Below are 21,756 nucleotides of genomic sequence, written 5' to 3' on the forward strand. Positions count from 1 at the left end.
CTCTGAAATTCCTTGAACTTTTCAAAGGTTTCAGACTTGTGTTTCATTAAGTAGATATACCCATATCTACTCAAGTCATCAGTGAGGGTGAGAACATAACGATAGCCACCGCGAGCCTCAACACTCATTGGACCGCACACATCAGTATGTATGATTTCCAATAAGTTGGTTGCTCGCTCCATTGATCCTGAGAACGGAGTCTTGGTCATTTTACCCATGAGGCATGGTTCGCACGTGTCAAACGATTCATAATCAAGAGACTCTAAAAGTCCATCTGCATGGAGCTTCTTCATGCGTTTGACACCTATGTGACCAAGGCAGCAGTGCCACAAGTATGTGGTACTATCATTATCAACCTTACATCTTTTGGTATTCACACTATGAACATGTGTAGCATTACGCTCGAGATTCATTAAGAATAAACCATTCACCATAGGAGCATGACCATAAAACATATCTCTCATATAAATAGAACAACCATTATTCTCGGATTTAAATGAGTAGCCATCTCGAATTAAACGAGATCCCGATACAATGTTCATGCTCAAAGCTGGCACTAAATAACAATTATTGAGGTTTAAAACTAATCCCGTAGGTAAATGAAGAGGCAGCGTGCCGACGGCGATCACATCGACCTTGGAACCATTCCCGACGCGCATCGTCACCTCGTCCTTCGCCAGTCTCCGCTTATTTCGCAGCTCCTGCTTTGAGTTACAAATGTGAGCAACTACACCGGTATCAAATACCCAAGAGCTACTACGAGTACTGGTAAGGTACACATCAATTACATGTATATCACATATACCTTTTGTTTTGCCTGCCTTCTTGTCCGCTAAGTATTTGGGGTAGTTCCGCTTCCAGTGACCACTTCCCTTGCAATAAAAGCACTCAGTCTCGGGCTTGGGTCCATTCTTTGGCTTCTTCCCGGCAGCTTTCTTGCCAGGCGCGGCAACTTCCTTGCCGTCCTTCTTGAAGTTCTTTTTACCCTTGCCCTTCTTGAACTTAGTGGTTTTATTCACCATCAACACTTGATGTTCCTTTTTGACTTCTACCTCTGCTGATTTCAGCATAGCAAATACTTCAGGAATGGTCTTTTCCATCCCCTGCATATTGAAGTTCATCACAAAGCTCTTGTAGCTTGGTGGAAGCGACTGGAGGATTCTGTCAATGACCGCATCATCCGGGAGATTAACTCCCAGCTGAGTCAAGCGGTTATGTAACCCAGACATAGTGAGTATGTGCTCACTGACAGAACTATTTTCCTCCATCTTACAGCTGAAGAATTTGTCGGAGACTTCATATCTCTCGACCCAGGCATGAGCTTGGAAAACCATTTTCAGCTCTTCGAACATCTCATATGCTCCGTGTCTCTCAAAACGCTTTTGGAGCCCCGGCTCTAAACTGTAAAGCATGCCGCACTGAACGAGGGAGTAGTCATCGGTACGTGCCTGCCAAGCGTTCATAACGTCTTGTTCTGCAGGGAGAACAGGTGCGTCACCCAGCGGTGCTTGTAGGACATAATCTTTCTTGGCAGCTATGAGGATGATCCTCAGGTTCCGGACCCAGTCCGTATAGTTGCTGCCATCATCTTTCAGCTTGGTTTTCTCTAGGAACGCGTTGAAGTTGAGGACTACGTTGGCCATTTGATCTACAAGACATATTGTAAATATTTTAGACTAAGTTCATGATAATTAAGTTCATCTAATCAAATTATTCAATGAACTCCCACTTAGATGGACATCCCTCTTCTAGTCATCTAAGTATAACATGATCCGAGTCAACTAGGCCGTGTCCGATCATCACGTGAGACGGACTAGTCAACGTCGGTGAACATCTTCATGTTGATCGTATCTTCTATACGACTCATGCTCGACCTTTCGGTCTTCTGTGTTCCGAGGCCATGTCTATACACATGCTAGGCTCGTCAAGTCAACCTAAGTGTTTGCATGTGTAAATCTGTCTTACACCCGTTGTATGTGAACGTTAGAATCTATCACACCCGATCATCACGTGGTGCTTCGAAACAACGAATTGTCGCAACGGTGCACAGTTAGGGGGAACACTTCCTTGAAATTATTATGAGGGATCATCTTATTTACTACCGTCATTCTAAGTAAACAAGATGCTAAACATGATAAACATCACATGCAATCAAATAATAATAGTGACATGATATGGCCAATATCACATAGCTCCTTTGATCTCCATCTTGGGGCTCCATGATCATCTTGTCACCGGCTTGACACCATGATCTTCATCATCATGATCTCCATCATCGTGTCTCCATGAAGTTGCTCGCCAACTATTACTTCTACTACTATGGCTAACGCGTTTAGCAATAAAGTAAAGTAATTTATATGGCGTTTCTCAATGACACGCAGGTCATACAAAAATAAATACAACTCCTATGGCTCCTGCCGGTTGTCATACTCATCGACATGCAAGTCGTGATTCCTATTACAATAGCATGAACATCTCATACATCACATATAGATCATTCATCATTCATCACAACTTTGGCCATATCATATCACAAAGCACTTGCTGCAAAAACAAGTTAGACGTCCTCTAATTGTTGTTGCAAGTTTTACGTGGCTGAAGTAGGGTTCTAGCAAGAACGTTTTCTTACCTACGTGAAAGCCACAACGTGATTTGTCAACTTCTATTTACCCTTCATAAGGACCCTTTTCATCGAATCCGCTCCAACTAAAGTGAGAGAGACAGACACCCGCCAGCCACCTTATGCAACTAGTGCATGTTTGTCGGTGGAACCGGTCTCACGTAAGCGTACGTGTAAGGTTGGTCCGGGCCGCTTCATCCCACAATACCGTTGAAGCAAGATAAGACTAGTAGCGGCAAGAAAGTTGACAAATCTACGCCCACAACAAATTGTGTTCTACTCGCGCAAGAAGAACTACGCATAGACCTAGCTCATGATGCCACTGTTGGGGAACGTTGCAGAAAACAAAAATTTTCCTACGGTTTCACCAAGATCCATCTATGAGTTCATCTAGCAACGAGTGATCGGATGCATCTACATACCTTTGTAGATCGCGAGTGGAAGCATTCAAAGAACGGGGATGAGGTAGTCGAACACGACGTGATCCAAATCACCGGAGATCCTAGCACCGAACGGACGGCACCTCCGCGTTCAACACACGTACGGTCAGCGTAACGTCTCCTTCTTCTTGATCCAGCAAGAGGGAAGGAGAGGTTGAGGAAGATGGCTCCAGCAGCAGCACGACGGCGTGGTGGTGATGGAGCTGCAGTACTCCGTCAGGTCTTCGCCAAGCGCTATGGAGGAGGAGGAGGTGTTGGAGAGGGAGAAGGAGGCAACCAAAGGCATGGATGAAAAAGCCATCCTTCCCCCACTATATATAGGAGGGCCTAGGGGGGGGCGCCGGCCCTAGGAGATCCAATCTCCTAGGGGGGCGGCGGCCAAGGGAGGTTTCCCTCCCCCCCAAGGCACCTAGGGGTGCCTTCCACTTGTGGGACTCTTCCCCTTTGGAAACTCTAGGCGCATGGGCCCCTTGGGGTTGGTGCCCTTGGCCCATGTAGGCCAAGGCGCACCCCCTACAGCCCATGTGGCCCCCCGGGACAGGTGGCCCCACCCGGTGGACCCCCGGGACCCTTCCGGTGGTCCCGGTACAATACCGGTGACCCCGAAACTTGTCCCGATGGCCGAAACAGCACTTCCTATATATAATTCTTTACCTCCGGACCATTCCGGAACTCCTCGTGACGTCCAGGGTCTCATACGGGACTCCGAACAACATTTGGGTTACTGCATATACATATCCCTACAACCCTAGCGCCACCGAACCTTAAGTGTGTAGACCCTACGGGTTCGGGAGACATGTAGACATGACCGAGACGACTCTCCGGCCAATAACCAACAGCGGGATCTGGATACCCATGTTGGCTCCCACATGCTCCACGATGATCTCATCGGATGAACCACGATGTCGAGGATTCAAGCAACCCCATATACAATTCCCTTTGTCAATCGGTATGTTACTTGCCCGAGATTCGATCGTCGGTATCCCAATACCTCGTTCAATCTCGTTACCGACAAGTCACTTTACTCGTACCATAATGCATGATCCCGTGACTAGACACTTGGTCACTTTGAGCTCATTATGATGATGCATTACCGAGTGGGCCCAGTGATACCTCTCCGTCATACGGAGTGACAAATCCCAGTCTTGATCCGTGTCAACCCAACAGACACTTTCGGAGATACCCGTAGTATACCTTTATAGCCACCCAGTTACGTTGTGACGTTTGGCACACCCAAAGCACTCCTATGGTATCCGGGAGTTACACGATCTCATGGTCTAAGGAAAAGATACTTGACATTGGAAAACTCTAGCAAACGAACTATACGATCTTGTGCTATGTTTAGGATTGGGTCTTGTCCATCACATCATTCTCCTAATGATGTGATCTCGTTATCAATGACATCCAATGTCCATAGTCAGGAAACCATGACTATCTGTTGATCAACGAGCTAGTCAACTAGAGGCTTACTAGGGACATGTTGGTGTCTATTATTCACAGATGTATTACGATTTCCGGATAATACAATTATAGCATGAATAAAGACAATTATCATGAACAAGGAAATATAATAATAATGCTTTTATTATTGCCTCTAGGGAATATTTCCAACAAAGTGCTACGTCAACCACCTACATACTCATCATCGGAGATGTCGACGATGTCCGTGCCCGGCTCCGGTAGCATGGGCGACAGCTGTAGTTCCGGTGGCTCCAGCTGCTCTGTTCCAGGCTCCTTCGCCTCTATCTCCGCGTCGAGTTCGGTGAAGAGCGCATCAGATGCCGCCTGCTCCTGGCGGAGGAACGCCCAGTTGGCCTCCACATAGGCCTTATCTTGGATGGACTCCAGATGGCCTGCTGCTCGGCCATCTCCTCGAGCTAAGCAACGGCGAACTCCGGCTCCGCCTGCTCCATGTTGAAGCCCGACAGCTCCTGCTCCAGCAGCTCCGGCTCCTGCTGCTCCGCCTCCCTCGCCTCCTCCACATCCATCGGAGCCATCTCCTCCTCCTCTTCCCCCGGCTACTCCTCCTCCTCCAGTTTCGGCGAGTCTGGAGGCAATCCAACAACGATGCGGGCGGTGCGCGCAGCTTGTCTCCCCCGAATCTCCTGCTGGATCTCGTAGCGGCGCTCCGGCGTCAGCATTGTGTAGTAGGTGATCTTGCTCCGGACCATGGCGGAGCGCCAGAGCGGGAGAAGGAGGAGGTGGATGCGCTCGGACTAGCGGCGTGGGGAGGGGGAGGTGGATGGGTTAGGGTTGCGGGACGCCGACCGGCTTAAATAGCCGGATTTGGTCTTGGGCGCTGAGCCAGAGCGGCGCCACGCGACGTTCACACCGTGGCGACGGACGCTGCGTCCGTCAGACCGCCGGGTTTCTGGGTGTTTTCGCGTGGGATCCCGTCATCAGACCGACGTGGCGGGCATGCCCGGACGCCCCCATATTCGCCCTATATTTGGGCTAGATATGAGGGGTGCCGGTCAGCCCGGGTGTTTGAAGCCCATTTGAGGGGCCCGTCTGGGTCAAAAAAATCGTGACCGGGTGGACTGCCCGAATGTTTAAGGTCGATTTGGGGCGCCCGGCTATAGAGGCTCTTAATGGTTATCTTTTCTTTATATGTGAAATTTGACATGTTTATATATGTAAGAGCAACTCCAATGGGGCGACCCATTTCGTCCGCCCGCGTCCGTTTGGGTTGGCGCGGTCAAAAGTGGTGGCCCAACGCGCCGACCCAAACGGACGCGCGTTTTTCGTCCGCCGGCGACCCATTCCCGGCCCAATTTTGAGCCGGATTTGCGTCGGCGCGGAAACGAGATGGACGCGCGCGTGCGTGCCTACTCCTCTCCCAGGGCCCGCCGGTCGGTGGCAGCCACCACCATTTCCCCCCATTTTTCCCAAAAACACTCTCGCCCGCGCGCGCCCCCGCCCGCCAACCAGCCATGAAGGACGCCATCGACCTCGACCTCGACGCCGCCGCCGGCCTCGCCTCCCTCGCATGGTCCGGCGCAAGACCGCCGCCGCGACCAAGCCGAAGAAGGCGCTAACGCCCAAACAGCGGGCAAGGGAGTCGGCCAAGAGGAAGGGTCGGAGGCACGCCGCGGACGCGAGGGATGAGGCCGCCGCACATGCCGCCGCTGTCGCCGCCGCGCAGCAGGAGTTCACCAACGCCCGCGTCGCGGCGACAACGAGGAAGGCGCTCTACATGCTAGGGGTAAACCCTAGCCAGCACGGCCTCGTCCAAGCCGCCGTCGCCACCGCCAGCACCGGCTCGTCGGCGTTTCCTCGGATGGTGCTGCCAGACTCACCCCGCGCGTCGGCTTGCAACCCGGTCCCCGGCTTCCACGTCTACCTGCAGGCCTCCCGCCTCTCCGGGGAGTGCTCACTCGACGTGAGCATGGTCGCGCCTTCCACGCCCACGCTCGCACCCGCGCCCATCGATCTCAACACCACATCGGTGGTCGCTGGCTCGTCATCCGATGGCACGAGGAAACACGTGCGGCAGACGCCGGCCGGCGGGCTCCCGGACGCCCGTAACCTGTTCGAGGAAATGTCGTCCGTCGTCGACGAGGACTACATGCAAAACCTCATCTTCGAGGGTGGTGCGCCGGGCGCTGGCTACAATCCCGAGGAGACACAAAGCCAGGACAGCCGCGGGGCGTTCACGCCGGCCGGTGGCTATGATCCCGATCAGGCGGCCTTCATGCATGATCAGGTCGACATCGACCTGGACGGCTTCCCCCTCGACCACGAGTTTTCGGACGACTATGGGCTAGAGGAAGAGGACGAGTGCGACATCGAAGTGGAGCCTTTTCGAGGACGAGCTCGCCAACCAAGCCGCCGGTCCTAAGCCGAAGCGCAAGAGCAAGCGCACGAAGGCGTACACAGCTGCCGAGGACAAGCTTCTTTGCGAGTGTTGGTGAGACATTGGACAAGACCCAAAGACGGGCGCCGAGCAAAAGCATTCAACCTTTTGGACTCGTGTGCACCGAGAGTTTCATGAGCGCAAGAAGTTTCCACCTTACCAATTTGTGAGCACGCACGGGTGGATCTCCTTTTCCAAGCGGTGGACGGTGATCCAATAAGAGTGCAACAAGTTTTGCGCCACCCTTGAGAGCGTCAAGTCCCGCCCCATGAGCGGCATCGGCATGCAAGACATGGTATGATAGCAAGCAAGCCGCCCTCTTTTGTGTCATCAAGATCATCCTTTTACGTCTTCATTTGCTATCACTTGCCCATATGCTTGCATGGAAACATTTTGTAGGCATTTCAAGCTTTGGAGGCATTCAAGGTTCAACACAATGGCAAGTGCTTCAACCTCTCCCATTTCTATCGGGTCATCAAGGACGAAGAGAAGTTCAAGGCACAATATGCCGCACTCAAGGCACGTGGGGGGGGGGGGGGAAAAAAAGCGGGGGGGGGTGTGGGGGGGGGGGGGGGGGAAGAAAGCCGTGGAGGATGTTGGGGAGGGCGAGTCGGCACGGCCGCGGGGGAAGACCAACTCCAAGAAGGAGAACAAGCGAGATGCGGCCACCAATGCCTTGATCGCAAGCGTGGAAGGCATGATGAATAAGAAAGACTCAACGGAGGAGGAGCGCCGGCGTTTCAAGGCGGAGCAAATGGATGCTTTCATGGAGATCCAAAGGAGGAGGCTTGATCTTGACGCCGAGAAGCAAGCCAAGATGTTCGAGCTCGAGGCGGAGAAGCAAGCCAAGATGCTAGAGATCGAGTCCGCCAACGCCAAGACCAAGGCGAAAGAAGTGGCTCTTGCGAGCATGATGGCTGAGGTGGAGATCATGAACATGGATCTCAACACCGTGTCGCCAAGGAAGAGGTCGTGATTCGAGAAGATGCAGGCCGACATGCTCAAGTTCGACGACGAGTGATCTATGGCGGCGAGGGCCATCTTTTTTGTGTGCCGGCAGGTGCCGGCATGACCACGGGAGCCGCGATGGCGTGGTCGAACTCAAGTCCCACCTTTTTTTGTGTGTTGGCATGTGCGCCGGCCGACTGGGTAGTGCGCCAGCATGAACTGTGGTGATATTTTCTGAAGCCGACATTGTATACCGGCGCCGGTATGATGCGGGCATGAGACATGGCCGCTGGCATGATCAGCCGCGGGCCCTTTTTATTTAAAAGTTGAATGCGGGTATGAAATTTTCCCAACGTGTCGACCCAAATGTAAAATTGGGCAAGCAGCCGACCCAAATGGACAAAAAACGAACAAATACGCCGTCTGCTTGAGTCGGCCTGTTGAAGTTGCTCTAACTCATATACATGTTAAGAAGCCCGTGACAACGCATGAACAGTTTAAGTGGCAGTGGACCACCAAAATTTCGCCAGCAGTACATCACTACCCTCTCGCTCCCCTGCCAAATTCGAATTGCGTTGCGCTACGCTTGTCTTTTTTTTTTTTGAAGTTCGTTGCGCTACGCTTGTCGACTAGCGATGCGGTCTGCGGCGAGTCCCGGCGGCGGAAGGAGGATGTCCCCGGGTGAAGAGGCTCTGCGGTCGTTGAAGAGGCCGCGCCACCCCGTGGATCCCGGCTCCGGCTCGGACTCCGGCTCCAGCTCCGGCTCGGAATCCGACGGCGATTTCGTCAGGTGCCGCGCATCTGATTTCGAGCTTTTCCTCTTCGATTCGGTGGTTCACATTTCTAATTCCTTCTCGGTTTAATTCCGTGATGGCTCCTTTTGTGGCGGGCGCAGTGACTTGAGGCAGATCGCGTGCCTGCTGCGGTTGATCAAGGGTGGGGCCAACAAGGATCGCCAGAAGATGTGCGAGCAGATCATCGCCAGGTGCGGAGAACAATATCCTTTCGGTTGAACCTCTGAATTTACTCTTATCGCGGTAGCGTGCAAAAAAATTGGGATATGCGTATATGCTACCCTGGCGGCTTCTTCTGATGCATTTCGTGCTCGCCGATTTGTTCGGAGAGACTTACAGTTCATGGTCACTGGGAGGGATGTGCAACAAATAAACGTTGCACGTATGCAATCCTGCAATGTGTTCAGTCGGCTGATTATATGTGATTAATGCAGGAACTAGGTTCGTTTGGTGGTACCTGTCAGTTTTTGCATATTATGCGGAGCGATATGCACTGTGAGTGGTGTGAGGAAAATGGGCATATTAATTTGATGGGTTCCCGGATTCATGTTTTGTATGTCATGGCGTGGCTTTGTTCGGGTGAGTTGATTTTCAGAACTACGGCTGGCCTGAACATTTCTATAAACTTTTCAGAACTATTACAAGGACCCTAGTTATTGCACATCTAAGCGACTCAATCAAGCATAAAAAGAAGAAGGAAAAGGAAAAAAAATACCCACACGAATCTCCGCATAAAATTAATGATATAGGACTTAGATGTGCAATACTTATGGCACATCTAGATGTGCTTTTGGAAAATTGTACAAAGAATTATTTGCACAGGCATCGGGGAGAAAAAGCAGCCAAAAATTATAACATGTGGTCTAAAGGGACTCCATTGACTGTACTGTGAAGTTTGAAGCGCATAATGTTGCTGATCATTATTCTTTTACCTTTTCCTTACACCGTTTATTCCTTTACTTTTCTCAACCTGACAGTGTTGCAGCCAATATTCAGACTATGCTTGAAGATACCAAGTCCAAGTTTGAGAAGGAAAGGTAATCCACTTGCTTGTGAACTGTGAAACAATACTTGCATGTACAATTACGCCTGAAACCATTTTTGTCCGACAGAAAACTTGTTCGTTTTTATTTAGAACGCAGTGTAACTGTTATATTTGCATGTGCAGGCAGAACTTGCTGAAAGTATTGTCAGGCACTTCGAAAGAGGTATTCAGTTTAGAGTTCTTTCGGATTGTCGACTAACTTACTGATTTGCCTAAGATTGAATTATGGCATGTGATTTGCACTATTAGCAGTGTGAAAGTTCATTGAACGAAGAGTACACTAAGCTTCAGGACACATATGAAATGTTCTGTGAAGAAAATGATGCACACTTACAAACCTTCAAAGGTATGGCAAATAAGAGCTGGTTGTCATTTTCACAAGTATATCATGTGCTTCTATCCAGATTTATCTAGGATTTTAGGGCGTTGTGCCATGTGATGTCATTTGGTCTAATCAGCCAGTACGTATGAACTGTGATTCTTATCTTTGGAAAAATATATTGAGGAATGAACTATACCTGGTTTTGATGCAAACAGAATCTACATGACACTTGTATTCATGTGTTATTTCTAAATACGCATTGCTTGGCTGCTGCTTGTCAGCGACTCGGGCATTATTTGGATGATGCTCCCATACAAGACGTTCAGATCTTACTGATTCTGCAAAAATATTTGGCTCTTATTTGACTTGTTAAATGTCCTGTTACGCAGACCTATTCTCACAAGTTGAAGTTGAGAAAAAGAAACTGCTTGAGCAGTATCAATATCAGAGTAAGTGACTAGAGGATCCATCATTTCTCTCGGACGGAAATATGCTGTTCTTACACTCAAATCCTTGAAACAGGGGAGGAGACGGCTACATTGTCTGAACTTGGTGACACCTTCTCAGAGAAGATAACAAATGCCAAACCATCACCAAAAAGGATGAAGCAGGTGTGGCAAAATTCACAACTGCTTGCATTTCTTAGACTTCATTTTTAGCTACCCCGTCACGCCTAAAGCTGACTGACCAGCCAATTCTTTTTGTTCCATGGCTTGAAACACCTCTTCCTGCAAAATACTGCATTCTTTTTTCGCAGGATGACAAGTCTTTCATCATCTTCCGCAAGTCGATTGGTTCATATCTCGAGTGCGCATCGGACGATGATTTTGACCTTGATGATGGGTGACGCTGCTTCTCTTCTTGTCCGGCATACTAATCGTTTGAAGCGACACATAGAAAAGGATCTCATTATTTTTCTCTTATTTTCATGTTTTCTCCTTTAACCAACATCTTAGAGCATCTTAAGGACCTCATGTATAGCCTATAGGTGAGAAGGCTTCACAGTTTGTATTAGGTACATTGCCTCGGACTCTTTTTTTACATAGGTACATGCCTCGGACTCGTGAAAAGGAAGTGTATCATAAATTTGTCTGCAATGTTGGATTGGCTTGAGAGGGTGGTGTAAAGCCCCAGATTTAAAACTAGCTTCGACCCAACCTTGTGTTGGATCGGCGAAGGCCATTTACATGTAGCAATTCTTATGTTTTCATCCTCACTTCTCGCAAAACACTAACCAGAGTTTTCAATGGAACACGTGGGTTTATATGGTAGTAGTATGCAATCACTTGAACGCTAACCAGAGTTTTCAACGGAACGCTAGGTATGCAATCAGTTGAACTAGCAAGTTGGGACTATCCCTGCTATGCTGACACATCCAGAGAAAGACAGGAGAATTTTCCAGGATATTTAAGTTACTAATTCAAGCCACGGCCCTACAATACAAAAGGCTCTTATTGAAAATTTTGTAAGGATTGAACTAGCCTAAAATTAGTGCGCCAGGCCTGCAAATTGCAAAACGTGATGAGCTAATACAAAATGAACTTTTTCCTTTTGTGGCAATGAACTTGAAGCACTAAACTCCTCATATGTCTTGGACATCGACACTCAAAAACTGGAAGTGGGCTGCGGCTTGCAACCCTATCTAAAATACCTTTGAAAATCTCCTAAGAAGCCCTTAAAATGGAGATTTGTCGCTGTAACATGATCATAAGGATTATAATACTCCAAATGACGTTGAGCATGAACATAAACTTTACAATGTCAATAAATTGACTACTTCCTGAGGTCAAGTTCCACAGACCCTAGGTCCTCCATGTTCAAGTATGCGACATCGATGCCATCTGTTTCACAAAATAAAACGGTCACAGTCCAACCATCCAACTCTCAGATTCGGAGGTTAGATCACACTTCAACCAGATGGTACAGGCACTTACGAGATTAGTACCAACGCTGTGCAAAAAGAGCACCGTTAATATTCAGCCATTTTCAGAACACATCGTTCCAATTGACGCTATAAATTTTAGATATGTAGTTTGTCATGCCAGACAGAATGACGCTGTCCATGGTCTCCAACATCTTGCGATTGCAGTTCAGATTCTCCTGCTGCTGCTCTGCTAGCGATTTCTCCTCATCTAGTTCATGCTACAAGGTCCGAAAAACAATAAGCGTCAGAGAATGCTTGCATAAATCCACTAATTACTAAGTAATCCACGAATAAAGCACAGAACAGGAACACACATGTGAAAGATGATTGCCATTGAATTTCAGAACTGAGGGTCTACAAAATGGATTTTACCTCAATTAGTGCAAAGTTCTCCACCTCATGTCTCCTGGAGAGTATCTTCGATTTTTTTAGAATCTCATAATCAGGATCTCTGTGGCCCACCCAGCGAAATTTTAACTTACTCCCAGGTCTCCGGGGGCGATCATTGAACATCTCAGCTGTAGCATGCTTCGCCCTAACAGGCCTTGGAATTCCAGAGATCATAAAAGGGAAGTCATGCAGCATACTGACCACAACTTCAGCATCCTTCTCAGTTTCCATCTCTACTAATGCAGATTGAGGAATATTGTAGGGAATGGTGTAGTTCACAACAAAACTAACCTTTCTGATACTACAAAATTGACTCAAAGCTGTTTTTATGACTGCCTCTGTAGCCTGGTGAGACAAGTTGTCAAGGTATACAGTTCGTTTGACCTTCTCCTCGAACTCCTGATACTGTTTTATGGCTTCCAACTCTGCAGTACTCTTACTTTGATTAGCAGCCTGGCCATCAGAAGTGGAAAGCTTCATTACAGATGTATTCTGGCTGGTGCCGGTAGCCTGCACTGCAGAGCTGCGCGGCTTCTTGCGTGGGGTGATTTTCTTAGCTGGGTCAGTTGATCTTTTGCTTGGGGCCTTGTTTCTAGCCACATCAGACAGCTTCTTGGTGGGAATGGTGTGGTTAGCATTTTCAAACACATCAGATTTTATAGCAGTGGTTGACAGGGTCCTGCTTGGGTTGCTCTTAGCCTCTGTAGCCTTGTGAGAGAGGTTGTCAAGATATACAGTTTCCTTCATCTTCTCCTCCAACTCTTGATGCTCCTTTATGACCTCCATGTTTGCAGCACTGGTACTTTGCTCCACAGCCTGGTCAACATAAGCAGAAAGCTTCATTCCAGGGGTCTTCCCGCTGGTACCAGTAGCTTGTACTGAAGAGGTACACAAACTCTTGTGTGGGGCATTTTTGTTAGCTCGATAAGTTGGTCTATTGCTTGGGCCATTGTTTTTAGCCTCACCAGACAGCATCTTGCTGGGAATGGGATGATTAGCTTCTTCAAACACCTCCTTAGACTTCACAGCGGTGATCGTTTGATTCCAGCTTGGGTTGTTACCCTCTTCATCTGCTACTTTATTGTCAGTATTGTAGAGCAGTTTCTTTCTTGGGGAGTTGCTATGTTCCTCCTCACCCTGCTTTCTAGTTGTTGTAAGGCTCTTGCTTGGGCTGTTGTCAATATGATCTTTAGGCAATTCCTGAAGTTGAAGACGAAGCATCATGCTCGAGATGTTGTTCACCTCTTCACACAGTCCATGTTGAGCAGCGTAACTGCTTGGATCACTTCCTTGCTCTTCAGCAGTGACTCTCAGGTTCATGCTCAGGATATTGTCATTTGCCTCATCCGGTAGTTTGTTGCCTGAGGTATCGCTCTCAGACTCAGCGGACCGTGTCTTGCTAAAGGTGTTGCTATTGGCCCCATTACAGTGTCCCACTCTTGGGGAGTGGCTGCTTGCCTCACCATGTGCTGGAGTGGTCATCAGATTCTTGCCTTGGTTGTCAGTAATCAATTTGTTGTCCTCAGGATACTGTTTTATGGAATCCAAATCTGCAGCACTCTTACTTTGATTAACAGCCTGGCCATCAGAAATGGGAAGCTTCATTCCAAATGCATTCTGGCTGGTATCAGTAGTCTGTAATGCAGAGGTGCGTGGCTTCTTGCGTGGGGTTCTTTTCTTAGCTGGATCAGTTGATCTATTGCTTGGGGCCTTGTTTCTTGCCACATCAGAAAGCTTCTTGCTAGGAATGGTGTGGTTAGCATTTTCAAACATCTCACACTCCATAGCAGTGGTTGATAGGGTCCTGCTTGGGTTGCTCTTAACCTCTGTAGCTTGGTGAGAGAGGTTGTCAAGATTGACAAGAAATACAGTTCGCTTGATCTTCTCCTCAAACTCTTGAAACTCCTTTGTGACCTCCGTGTTCGCAGCATTGGTATTTTGCTCCACAGCCTGGCAAACGGAAGCAGAAAGCTTCATTCCCGGGGTGTTCCGGCTGGTACCAGTAGCCTGTACTGAAGAGGTAGGCAGCCTCTTGTGTGGGGAAATTTGTTTGGCTGGATCAGTTGGTGAATTGCTTGGGGAATTGTTTTCAACCTTCTTGGTGGGAATGTGGTGGTGAGCTTCTTCAGCAACATCCTCATACTTCCCAGCGGTGATTGTGAGGTTCCAGCTTCTGTTGTTACCCTCTTCATCTTCTTTGTTGTCAGTATCATATTGCAGTTTCCTTCTTGGGGAGTTGTTATGTTCCTCATCATTCTGCATTCCGGGGGTTATATCGTTCTTGCTTGGGCTGTTGTCTATATGATTTTCAGGTAATTCCTGAAGTGGTAGAGGAAGTATCATGCTCAAGATATTGTTGTTGGCCTCTTCACATGGTCCATGTTCAACAGCATAACAGTTTGCATCGCTTGCTTGCTCTTCATCATCAACTCTTAGGTTCTTGCTCAGGGTGCTGTAAGTTGCCTCATCCGGGTGTTTATGGCCTGAGGTATCGCTCTCAGATTCAGCAGACAGTGTCTTGCTCAGGGTGTTCCTACTGCCCTCATTACACAGTCCCATTCTTGGGGAGTGGCTGCTTGCCTCACCCTGTACTGGAGAAGTTATCAGATTCTTGCCTGGTAGAGGAAGTATCGTGCTTAAGATATTGTTGTTGGCCTCTTCATACGGTCCCTGTTTAGCCGCATAACAGTTTGCATCACTTCCTTGCTCTTTATCATCGACTTTTAGGTTCTTGCTCAGGGTGCTGTAAGTTGCCTCATCTGGTTGTTTGTTGCCTGAGGTATCACTCTCAGGTTTAGCAGACAGTGTCTTGCTCAGGGTGTTGCTACTGCCCTCATTACACAGTCCCATTCTTGGGGAATGGCTGCTTGCCTCACCCAGTACTGGAGCAGTTATCAGATTCTTTCCTGGGCTGTCGGTACTCATTTCAGGTACTTCCTTACTTCCGGTTTTGTTAATCCTAGGTACTTTCTTGCTCAGGGTGAGGGAGGCGTCAGGCAACTTCTTCCTCGGTGGTAAACGTATACGTATGATGTTCCATGGACGGTCTCCCTTCCTGTCATCAGTTTCGTTGCTGATTTCAGCAGCCTGGTTTTCTGAGGCAGACATTCCCTTAGACACACAAGAAACTCCTGCAGGTTGTGAATAAAATGGCGTGATGAGAATGAACAAGAAAAGTGCTTATAACATCATATGCTGACCATTCGAAATAGAAATCCATTCGAGAGAAAAAATATCACATGCTGAATTAATAAGGTCCCAGTTGGTTCATCAATTTTAGCACAATGTCAGACTTAATTCACGCTACAATGTAACTGGCCTAACATAGTAACATAGATGTAGCCCTGGCTTGCAAACGCACTGCATTAAAACGTCCATGCTAGATGCTAGCCATAGACCAAATCCGAGATGCTTCCAACAGTGTCCCTAAAGCAATTTGGTGACCTGATACATGTTATGCAGAGACAGAAATGCGGATTCACCATTTCACAGAAAATGGTGACACGAGCTGCGGCTATATATATACACAATAAATACAAAATAATGCATATAAAATAATATATTTTCAAGTATATGTTTATGCTAAACGAAGATACTATAAGCCAGAAACATAGAAATTGGTCCTTAAACAATCTAGAAGGAGAGGAGAATCAACTGAACAGGGTATGGTGGGCAAACCCCGGGCCAGAAACTAAGTGCTTATAAGTTATAACTATCCAAAAAATATCTCTTGTGAAAGCATAGAAACATATGGCCCGGTTGCACAATAAATGTAGAAGTTAAACTCAATGTTTAACGATCGAATAAGTTAGACGAAAACTACAAGAGTTAATACAGGGATATAAAAGAGTACAAAATCGATGGTTTGGTTCATCTGCTCGTCCCACAACATCAAGTGAGATAGTTAATCACTGAACCAACACCTTCAAGACATCAAAACATGGTAACATTTCTTCATATTCTGTTCTAAACATGAAACTGGTGATAAAAATGCGTCAGTTTGAGGATTCAATTCTGCGCATATATACAAAAGAAAAAAAATAGAAATTATACCTAATACTACACACGTACAGACAGCCGCACGCCTGCGCTTGCAAGGGGGCGACCAGCAGCTTCGCTCGGTGGCGCACCAACGGAGGGGGGAGGGGGGGGGGGGGGGGGGGGGGGGGGGGGGGGGGGGGGGGGGGGAGGAGCTGGCGGTCCGGCGCGGAGGGGGGGAGGGGAACGACGCGTAACAGCCGGTAGCGCGAAGGGGGAAACCGAGGAGGAGCCCGACGGCGATCGTCTGAATCAGGGCCGGAAGCCGAGCAGTCAATAGCCGGGGGCGGGAGTGGTGGGGGCGCGCGCAGCACGACGAGGCAGCGCAGGCGGCGGCCGGCCTGGGCGCAGACGCGCAGCGCGGCGGCACGGTAGCGAGCAGTTTGCTTCGCAACAAAGCGAAGAGGAATGCAGAACAAGGAGAGAAGAGGCGACGCGTGGTGCGTGCGTGCGCCTGGGCCGTGCTGTCTGCCTTCGCCGGGCTGATTCTAAAGCCCGTAAACATAGGGTCCAGAAAATATATCGAGGCCCCGGGCCACGGCCCTATGTGCCAAGGCCCAGCTCTGCCCCATCATCAGGAGAGCAACTAGTTAACGAGCTTTTAGATACGCACTTTGAATGTAGAGGCACATAGCCTCGCTAAATACGTGTTTAATCTTTCTATTGGCCGTCATGTTTGGCTGCTACAACCTTCAGGCCTAAGATGTATTCCTCAGAACATTCTTGAGCAATAAAGCATGTGTTTAGACTAAAAAAAAAAGTTAACGAGTGCTTCTCCGGAAGCCTCGCAACGATCAGCGTCATTTGACACGCTCTCAGCTATTCTTCACGTGTTGCGCTCTGGACGATTCCTCTGGATTTTTTTCGCACGTGTTTTCGGCTTTTTAAATGGTTTTTTCGGATTATTTCGACGTTTCGGTTTTCCATCGGTCTTTCTTAGCTTTTGGATAAAAAATCAAACTTTTTTTTTTGCAAAAAACATGTTTTTTGGCGAGAATCACGGTTTTGCTTCCGCGAGAGGCACAATTTTGCCTTCGCGAGAGTCATGATCATGCCCTCTGTTGGAAAAGGCAGTGCCTAGGAGGCGCTAGGCAATGGCCAAACGCCTCGCCTAGGGCATAAATGGAGGTCTAGGCGTGCTTCCGCGAGAGGCACAATTTTGCCTTCGCGAGAGTCATGGTCATGCCCTCTGTTGGAAAAGGCAGTGCCTAGGAGGCGCTTAGGCACGCCTAGGCGCTAGGCAATGGCCAAACGCCTCGCCTAGGGCATAAATGGAGATCTAGGCAGGGAAAGTAAGGAATTACCTACCCAAGCAAGAAATCATGCCACATACTGCACATATATGCCAAGCAAGTTATATTCTAGTGGGAGTAGCCAGTAATTACCTTATTCATATGCCCTAAATTAATATCAACACCCATATAAAAGTCACAAATACACTTCGAGTAAAAACTATATTACCGCCTAGGCCGCGCCTAGGGCGCTTAGGCACCGCCTAGGCACTAGGCAAAGGCCAACCGCCCCGCTTACGCCTACCGCTTTTTCCAACCTTGGTCATGCCTCTTGGAAACAAAAAAATGTGTTTTTTTGCCTTTTTTTTCCTTTCGCGAGAGGCATGGTTTTGCTTCCACGAGAGGCATGGTCGAAAGCTAATTTTTTTAAATAATACATTTTTTATTAATTTTCATAAAATATTACTCTGAATACAACATTTTATAAAATAATACACCGTCGGCCCGCTGCTGGCCGACTGGGCCTAGTTAGCCCACAACAGGTCGATTGGGCCTAGTCAGCCAATACCTGGTCGACAGCTGGTCCATCTGCCACGTGCCGGCCGCCTATTCGCCAGGCCACGTAGCGAGGGGGCGTGAGGAGGGCTATCGGCGCGGTCTGTCACGGGGCACCCCTGTCGACCCGCTTTAGACCGATCGGTCAGCTGCAGGCCGACAGGGTGCGGGCCCCACCGCGGTTGGCTCCTTCTCCTATCTCCTTTCTCCTTCCTTTCTCCACGCTCTGTTCTTTCTTTCTCCTCTTTCTTGCAAGAAATGCCTTCAATTTCTACACCAAAATGAGCCGGCTTCTTTTGCGGATCTAGGACCGTGAATGGGTTCTACGTAGTTAGGGAGCCAAGGGAGACCTCGATCTACTGATGGGTTAGCTCGTGGTGGTCGTGGTGAGCATTTTGTTGAAGCTTTTTTAGCACATTGCTGGAGGTTGTGGCGGTGGTGGAGGTGGTGGTGGTGAAGTGGGGCAGTGTGGTGGAGAGGTGAAGCTCCGGCAGTTTGGTAGAGTTTCCGGCTCCGGTCCCGGTGATTGAAGGCCACTGTTCGTCATTCGCTCGCATGCTTCAAGGGTATATCTCAACACTCATTTTATTTTTCGCAATTGCTCTTGTAGTATTCGATAATATGTTTTGATGTGAAATAAATTAGGTGCGTGATTATTGTTATTTTCTCCGGTAGTATCGGTAAATATATTTAGATGTCAACTATTTAGTTGTGCGAAAATTTGAAGTTGCTCCGGCAATATTCCATACTATATGTGGATGTCAAAAATTTAGGTGTGTCAGTATTTGGAGTTGCTCCGGTAATATCCGTAATATATGTAGATGTCAAATATTTAAATATGTCAATATGTGTAGTTGCTCCGGCAAATTTTCGTACTATATTTGTAGGTATGTGAATATTTTTAGTTGCTCCGTTAATATTCCGTAATATATATACATGTCAAATATTTAGTAGTGCGGATATTTTAAGTTGTTGCTTAATACTTGTCTGTCGACTGTTGTTGTTGAAAAAAATTAGGTCAGTCGAGATGTTTCATGTAGTGAAGTTCATATTTTACTACGGTCCTGGCACTGTCCAAACAACAGAGATGGGAGCTGATCTGAGTGAATTTACTCACATAGAGGTGCCAATGAACGCATCTCAAACATGGTCTGTCAGCCAGTTAAAAGAATGGATTACAACAAGTTTAGGGCTTGATACTGAAACACACACTGTCGGTGTTCATGCATTGTGGATACGGTCAAGTTCAATAATTTACTTTTATTTGAGGCCAATAGAGCGAGACTCCGAGTGGGTGCGGTGGTTACAAGGTTGTGAACGCAGGGGATGCAATCTTGTTGTCTTAGTGCTTCCTGTCGTGAAGGAGGTCACTGCACATGAAGGCGAGGGTGGCTACGATCCTAGGCAGAGCAGTGGAGGGAGGCAGTTATCTATGTCAAATGCTGGAGATGATGGTTACGAACCAGGACAGAGCAGTCAGGTAGAAGGAGGAAATGATGATGGTTACGAAATAGCGCAGAGTAGTCAGGTAGAAGGAGGAAATGCCGATGGTGATTAAAGTGGCGAGGTGGACGCTGATGAGGTAGACGGGCACATGCAGGACCAGATGGAAGAAGACAATGATGTTGATAGGGGTCATGCCGATGATTCTGACGAGTCGGATGAAGAAGAAAATGTAGAGGAGGTCCCGAATCCTACATCATGGAATCATGACTTCTCATCTGCAATGATCATGAAAGATGGACATGATTTTGCCTGACAATATCACCAGAACAATATTGTGACGGGTGCTATGTATCCCAACAAGCTAGCTCTGAAGGATGTAATAACAAACTGGGCAATGTCCACGCAAAGGGTTTTCACAGCTCAGGTGTCAAGTCAGAAATTCCTGACAATGGTATGCAAGAACACAGATTGTCCTGCCAGGGTGCATGGCTATCTCCCTAAGTATGGCACAAGTTGGGTGATCAGTGACTTAGTTAATCACACTTGTCTTATTCCCTGCATCCCTTAAGATCATGCCAACCTTTCATCGACGCTTATTGTTCGGTTGTTTTACAATGATATGGTGGAGGGCAAAGCTGTGGAAGTGAAGGCAATCCAAACAAAAGTCTTCGCCAGGTTCAAGTACAGAATTTCTTATGGCAAGGCTTGGAGGGCTAAGCATACGACGCTTGAGAGGAGATTTGGTTCTTATTTTGATGCATATGACTCTGTTGTCCAGCTCCTCCACACACTGCAGTAGCAGAATCCAGGCACCTATGTTGATATCCAAGACCTCTTCATGCCAGAGTAGCCAACATATGAGGGTGCTGCATCGTCTCTTCTTCTCTTTCGGTGTGTGCATCAAAGCTTTCAGGCATTGTCGTCCGGTGATATGTGTAGATGGTACTTTTCTCACTGGCAAGTACAAGGGTTAGATCCTAACAACCATAGGTTAAGATGGCCAAAATCAAGTTGTCCCACTCGCATTTGCTTTTGTGGAGAGTGAGAACATTGGAAGTTGGACATGGTTCTTCAGGCAGTTGAGAATATCAGTTGTGAAGGAGAAGCCCAACGTGTGCATCCTTCATGACAGGCATGCAGGTATACTCAGTGCAATAAGGACACTGACAAACCCATGCCCCGAGGAACAAACTCCATGGCAGGACTTGCAGAGCCGTTGGTGCATGCGCCATATGGGGCTAATTTCTTCTCGCAGTTCAGAAATAAGAACCTGATGAATCTGTTCAAAAAACTGTGCAATCAGAACCAGTTATGGAAGTACAATTTGATACGTGACAGATTTAATGTGTGCATGCAAAGACACATTAGGGACAGGAAAGCTGCAAGAGTTGCAGCGGTGAGGGCACATATGTTGAAGCAGTAGCTGCACAGTTAGCAACAGGAACAACGGCCGTGGAGGAGGAGCCTGTTGGTATGTGACTTGCCAGGCTTTGACCCACCTGGTACTAGGAGAAGGCTCAGGAGGTCGATTAAAACCTTCCAGCAGTGGATAGAGCATGAGCCTCTGGAGAGGTGGTCTTTGCTACATGACACACATGGAGCAAGGTATGGTGTCATGACAACCAACCTCGCGGAAAACATACAACTTTGTCCTCAGAGGAAACCGGGCATTGCCACTTACAACCGTCGTTGAGGGTATTTTCTATGGCATCGTGAAGTATTTCAGAGATAGACGTCAAAAAGCAGAGCAACATATCTTGAACAACCCGAATACACGTTACTGTGAAAGAGTCATGAAGTACATGGACAACAAGATGCAAAAAGCTATGTCACACACTGTAGTTGCCATCGGTAATCAAGAAAGAAGGTTTGAGGTCCGCTTAGTCAACAACAAATTCGGATGTGCAAATGAGTTGAGGACGCATGAGGTGAAAATTGGAAATGAAGCCCGGCCAACATGTGAGTGCACATGCAACAAACCGAAATTGCTTCACCTACCTTGCTCACATGTACTTGCTGCTTGCGGGCAGCTTGGAATGGACGCAATATCGTTTGTGTCTCCATTTTTTTTCTGAAAGAGTCTGTCCTCAATACCTGTACAGGTGAGCTGATGGTTTTTGATCAATGGGTAACTTCAACAACGCGA

General features: G+C 47.9%; 2 protein-coding genes across 4 annotated transcripts; one reads left to right on the forward strand and one right to left on the reverse strand.

Moving 5' to 3' along the window:
• The first annotated feature begins 8,394 nt into the window (after positions 1 to 8,394).
• LOC125538277 lies at positions 8,395 to 11,138 on the forward strand. 2 transcript variants are annotated; one of them, XM_048701551.1, is made up of 8 exons: positions 8,395 to 8,654; positions 8,760 to 8,849; positions 9,636 to 9,695; positions 9,827 to 9,866; positions 9,956 to 10,049; positions 10,415 to 10,474; positions 10,548 to 10,636; positions 10,783 to 11,138. In XM_048701551.1, the coding sequence occupies exons 1-8, from the start codon at positions 8,500 to 8,502 to the stop codon at positions 10,870 to 10,872; spliced, it is 678 nt and encodes a 225-aa protein (XP_048557508.1). In that variant the 5' UTR covers positions 8,395 to 8,499; the 3' UTR covers positions 10,873 to 11,138. The 2 variants fall into 2 exon arrangements, with proteins under 2 accessions (XP_048557508.1, XP_048557507.1); XM_048701550.1 differs by having other exon boundaries at positions 8,396 to 8,654; positions 9,953 to 10,049.
• Positions 11,139 to 11,549: 411 nt separating this feature from the next.
• On the reverse strand, positions 11,550 to 16,835 carry LOC125538276. 2 transcript variants are annotated; one of them, XR_007296280.1, is made up of 4 exons: positions 16,393 to 16,835; positions 12,322 to 15,470; positions 11,960 to 12,167; positions 11,550 to 11,866 (listed from the first exon to the last, which is right to left on the reverse strand). XR_007296280.1 is itself a non-coding variant. In XM_048701548.1 (3 exons), the coding sequence occupies exons 2-3, from the start codon at positions 15,445 to 15,447 to the stop codon at positions 12,012 to 12,014; spliced, it is 3,282 nt and encodes a 1,093-aa protein (XP_048557505.1). In that variant the 5' UTR covers positions 15,448 to 15,470; positions 16,393 to 16,835; the 3' UTR covers positions 11,550 to 12,011. The 2 variants fall into 2 exon arrangements, 1 of the variants encoding a protein (XP_048557505.1); XM_048701548.1 differs by having other exon boundaries at positions 11,550 to 12,167.
• Between the last annotated feature and the right edge of the window lie 4,921 nt (positions 16,836 to 21,756).

The sequence above is a fragment of the Triticum urartu genome, chromosome 2, assembly GCF_003073215.2.
Source record: "Triticum urartu cultivar G1812 chromosome 2, Tu2.1, whole genome shotgun sequence".
In the NCBI taxonomy this organism is placed as follows: Eukaryota; Viridiplantae; Streptophyta; class Magnoliopsida; order Poales; family Poaceae; genus Triticum; species Triticum urartu.